Source organism: Aplysia californica, unplaced genomic scaffold, assembly GCF_000002075.1.
Source record: "Aplysia californica isolate F4 #8 unplaced genomic scaffold, AplCal3.0 scaffold00334, whole genome shotgun sequence".
NCBI lineage: Eukaryota > Metazoa > Mollusca > Gastropoda > Aplysiida > Aplysiidae > Aplysia > Aplysia californica.
In genome coordinates, this window is record NW_004797604.1 from 408,104 (window position 1) to 413,536 (window position 5,433).

General features: G+C 40.8%; 1 protein-coding gene across 1 annotated transcript in view; it reads left to right on the plus strand.

Moving 5' to 3' along the window:
• Positions 1–5,433, plus strand: part of LOC101849140 (alpha-L-fucosidase) — an 8,920-nt gene that overhangs the window by 2,095 nt on the left and 1,392 nt on the right. The window contains exons 3-6 of the mRNA XM_005102675.3: positions 981–1,111; positions 1,378–1,511; positions 2,726–2,823; positions 5,002–5,134. Of these exons, the coding sequence (XP_005102732.1) occupies positions 981–1,111; positions 1,378–1,511; positions 2,726–2,823; positions 5,002–5,134 (496 nt within the window). The remainder of the gene's footprint in view (positions 1–980; positions 1,112–1,377; positions 1,512–2,725; positions 2,824–5,001; positions 5,135–5,433) is intronic.

The following is a 5,433-nucleotide window of genomic DNA, read 5'->3' on the forward strand; positions in this document are numbered from 1 at the left end:
CCCCACTATTATGTTTTTAAGAGGCGGGACCTCTGAGTTTAAAGTCCATCTCCGAAAGGACATAGCCAAATGGGAAATTCGTGTTAGATGTCTTTCCCAAGGACACAACGTCGGGCTGAGTCTCGAATCTCCGAACCCGCAATCTCAAGATAACGGGTCCGGTAACCTAACCACACGGCCACCGACGCCACTGTTTCTCCATTCAGTGAGAGCAAGATGTTTAGGGCTTTTTTTGTCTGTTGAAGTATCTCGGAAACTGTTCTTTTCTCTTCCTGTTTTTATTCGTGAGCACTCCCCTGGGGCTTCTTTCAGCACCACCGTGGCCCGTTCGATTACTTTTCCTTCCATAAAAAACCCAAAAGTTTAATAAGAAGACACGTATCTATACTGGGACTTCAAGTTCCTTGTCATTGTTTTTGATAATTGCCAATCATTCACAACCGTTAACCAAAGATGGGCTTTCAAAACTCTTATCTGGCTTTCATCGGAATTTTATTTTTTGTATTTTTTAAGCTTGAGTTCATTTTGTTGAAGATGTCTAATTGTTACTGCAATTCTTCGTTCCATTTCAGCAGTACTTTTGGCAGGTAGTTTAACAATATATCTTAGATATTCAAACTACTTTAACTTGTTTGATCGTTTCACATTCGATTATGTGTTTGGTTTCTTTACATTTTAAAGATAACCCATTACGTTAGTGACGTCGGTATTTTAGTGGTTAGACCACCGAACCTGTAGTCGTGAGATAGCGGGTCCTGGGTTTCGACCGACGTTGTGTCCTTAGGAAAGGCACTTTACGGGAATTACCCATTTGGCGCAGTCCTTTCGTAGATGGGCGTTATACTCGGAGGTCCCGCCTCTTTAATAATCTAATAGTATTGATAGGGGCATTGAACTGATACCATTTCACCATTTCACTAGAGAAATATAGGCTGGTATTTTTGATAACCCCCAAATCAGAGAGCTGGTATTTCTTTCAGGTGAACTCATGAATGCCACACGGAGCAGGACTGATCTGAAGTTTGGCCTGTATCACGTATTGTATGAGTGGCTCCACCCTTTGTATCTGAAGGATAAGGAGTCTGGATTTAAGACGCAAGATTTTGTCAATGTGAGTCCCCTGATCAATTTGTGTGTGCATTTTGGGTAACCTTTTGGTGACTATATTATTATCTTAAATAATTTGGATCTTCAGTGAGTGTCATTGTGTGCATGTTTGAGGGAATGCTTTTGGGTTTTTTTGCCTTCGTTTCTCTGAGTTTTTGACCCGTTGGAATTAAATATGGGTTGTTCTTTATAAAATTGAAAATAAAATATCCCCGCTTGTGAGGATTATGCATTTGAAAACCACCAGTGAAGATATAACTTTTTTTTCAGCTAAAGACAATGCCTGAAATGTATGAGATTGTGGAGACCTACAAGCCTGAGATCTTCTTTTCTGATGGGGACTGGGAAGCTCCAGTTGAGTACTGGAAGTCTTTGGAGTTCTTGGCTTGGCTCTACACCTACAGGTACACTGGGCCTCTTCTATTCATAAACGGAGCGCAACTGCAGTGTGGGCAGTTACATGATTGGCGAACGGAATGGATGGTTCGCAAGTGCTCTGCTGTGGTTTGCTCCTTTGTTCATTTCAAACATCTATCCTTGTCCTCATCTCTCCTTTTTGTGTTTATTTCTCTCTCCTGTCTGGGGAGGGGAAATCCCTTCTACTGGTAACATGTAACCCAGTACAACCTGTTGCTTGGACTGTTTTTTTTAGCATAACAGCATGGGGCGCATACGTCTTTGGTATTAGCGGCCAGGACGGATGAAGCTCACTGAGCCTTAACGGCCACACGCTAAAGAACTTCAGTGTACCACTTCAGTGGCCCTCGCTGTTCTCCACGGTAGAGGTGTGCACTATGATGTATGTCGTATGTAACAGATGAATATCTAATCATTCTTCCCGGCCTCAACTTTGAAGTTGGTGGCAGCAGGTCAGTAGAGGTATGGGCAAGAAACTGACAAAATAATAAAATGAAACTTGCTGGACAATATTTTGAATACAAGATTGGTGACTGCCAATCAGCGTTGAAACCAGTGACCCTGGACGAGAACCTTGGAACCCTTTCACCTGCAGGTCTGCTTGATTAAAGAAATAATACAGACAATGGGCATTTTAATAGGGAAACGAATGATGATGAATTTATGGCCGAAATTAATGAAAATGTGCTACACTTATTAGTCAAGAAGAGCTTAATGACTCGGTCAGAGATCTTTAATCGTCCAAAAAAAAAAAGAGAGAATAAAATAGAATAAAGAAAACAGGCCTGCATTTCCCTTTTCGATGACAACAATAGAATCTCCTTCAAAAAGGTTTTAAAATAACGGTTTCATAGGGTAGAACATATGTGGTAATCACAATATAGCATCTCTACTTCTAGTACTGCACAAGGGATATACCAAACACTTAGTTCTTGTGTCTTTGGAACAGTCAATGTTAATGCAAGCACTCATAGCAGAAGACAATAGTCAGAAATAAGACGCGGAAAATTTTACTATTCAAATACATAATGTAGTCTGTAGTTTCCCGTTCTACTCTTTGGAAACATACCATACCATACCATAGCATAGCATACCATACCTTACCGTACTGTACCCTATTTTGTTTTATTACACCATATCATACCATTGGCAGTTTCAAGATTTTTGTGTTTTATTCAAAACGTACTCTCTTGTTTCTCAGCCCTGTTAAGGACACAGTTATTGTAAACGACAGATGGGGAATTGGCGCTAACTGTACACATGGAGGGTACTACACATGCGGAGACCGCTACAACCCAGGTGAGTTGGTAAAATGATGATAAAGATACTAGCTCACCCAGAGAGGAGAACATTTCTCCAGCGAAATAGAAGAGTTAGAAGAATTAATGGTTAATATGACTTGCGACTTCTGCTGTGGCCGATAAGACCATATCCGGCTAAGAAAAGTTTGGAACAATTTCAAGTTCCACTTCCACTTGTATGTGTATGCAGCTTTCAGGACTCTCCCTTTGTTCTAGCATTTCTTATTTATGAAGTCTCATCTGATTTGCTGTGACTATTTGTCTCCAGCTGGGTCTGTCAGCAGCTAGGCTTTCCCTATAACGTATTTATGTTTAAGTCCTTCAGAAATATATACAAGGTGTCACTTTAGCACTTTCTAGGCATGCCAACCTTTATCAGCAAGATGTTTTCGTTCCAAAACATATTACAGCCCCCCACTTAGTTCCTTCACCTGACCTTCATCAGCAAATCTAGTTTCACTGAGAGCAACAGTATCGAGGTCTTACCTCTGCTGAGCTCCATTGCAATGATTGCTGTCCTTCTGTCAAGATTGGAGTCATTTTCCTGAAGTGTGCTCCAACAACCAATTTTCATCAGTTTTCTTTTATTGTGTCGATCGCATTGAGGCATCCTTACTGACCGTGGTGAACCAGTCCGGGTAGATGAAGTGAGGTTTCTTTAGGGCATCTTTTTCAGCTCCTTCCTTTTGTGGGGTGAGCAGTCCTGTCATAAAGAGGCTGCTCATATACCATATTATGTGCTGCTGGGTCATAACTTCGGCTCAACTCGGTAATGAAACGACCAAAGCCCATGGCCGCTTTACTCTCAGGTTTGTGCTAACAGCTCCCAGCCTATGCAAGCCTGTTGTTCACTAGTCACAGAAGGAATTTGATGGGGATGGACGACAAAGAAAAGGGAAATAATAGACAAAAGCAGATGTTTGACTTGCGTAATGGTTTTATAAAGTGAGAAAGAGAGAGGCTCAAACATCAGACTTACTCTCTCGCCCAGGTACACTGATGGCAAGATAAAGATAAAAGGTGATCAGATTAGTATCTAGGTGCAGTTAAAATCTAGTTTAAAAATGCAAAATTATACGTAAGTCATCGTTTCACTACAGTTATCTTTCAGGTATTTTTACACGGTAGCAGTGTGCAATTTGAAGCATGTCATGTGTAACAGACGAAGTTCTAAGCATTCTTTCTGGCCGCAGCTTTGAAGTTGGCGGCAGCAGGCCAATGGTAAACAGCCAGGGGAGATGGCAATAGACAGTCACACTGGCCTGGCTGCTACGGCGTTGGGCAACCACCGAGTATCGTCTACTTGACCCAGCCCTTCAAACGGTAGGCCTAGTTAGCTGGGACTGCAAGGCTCTGGTAGTACCTCTAGGCTGTTTGCCCTTCAATATGGATGGCATTCTGGCAACCTCCTGCACCTAGATACTGATCTGATCGTCTTTTGTCTTTATCTTGCCGTCAGATTTTACCCAGGCGAGAGAGTGAGTCTGAAGTTTGTAATGCTCTTTCTCACTTTAAACAGAGTTTCGCGCATGTCAAACATCTTTTTTACCATTGAAACAATATCATCCAAACTGTACACAGCGGGTGGTATCAGTTTGTCTTAACTAGATCTATATCATATTTTTCACATTTGAGACAAGACTAAAACAACTTGTCTTCATAAATTTAAATGTAATACCATAAATCTACGTCACGCCGAAAATGGAATTGTTCACAGCACTTCCCGCTTGTCACACACATTTTGCGTACACGTATGGCCTACGTCACAGCTCCCCTTTACATTGAGTAATGAACACTTTTTTGCCCTAAAGGTTCTCAAAACATAGTTCGATAAACGTAATCTTGCGATTAGAAATAAAAATGACGGACTTGCTTTTAAAAGAGATAATTGATAATGTCCCAGCTGTAAAGCTTTAAAAATCTGTAGAGAGTACCCACTGGGATTTTTTTTATTAGCATTTATTAAGGAATTTTTAAAGAATAAAAGTAACATGTGTTCTAAAAAATATTGATCTGTTCAGACAAATTGATACAAGGCACTGTGGAAAAGCTGGAGAGCTTTATGTTCGATATTTGAGGAGATATTTGACAATAAGTTGCGCCACAAATTTTGACCGCACTATACATAACTTTTATCTTAGAAATACCATTTAGATAAGTATTGCTATACTTACAGGTGTCCTTCAGAAACATAAATGGGAGAACGCAATGACCATCGACAAAAGATCGTGGGGTTTCAGACGAAATGCTCCCTTGGCCGATTATCTGAGCATTGAGGAACTGCTGCAGACATTCGTTATTACTATTAGGTAGGTTTTAATACAGCCTCTAACAATGTCTAACAGGATACCCCAGCGTCTGTCTCCCTGGACACTGAGATTGTCATTTGGAATGGTTGGGGTGAAGTGGGGTGGGGTGGGAGGGATTGGGGGCGCGTTTAATTAAGTTGCCTGAACCTTCATGTTTGATTTGATTTATACAAGACTGTTCACAGGTATTGGGTTTTTATTCTTTTTTGTTTTAACTGAGTTAAGTTCAGACAGTCTTATCGTATCTTATAGGCTACTTACCGTCTGTTTCCAGGAAGATTAAGATGAAATTGAAATAT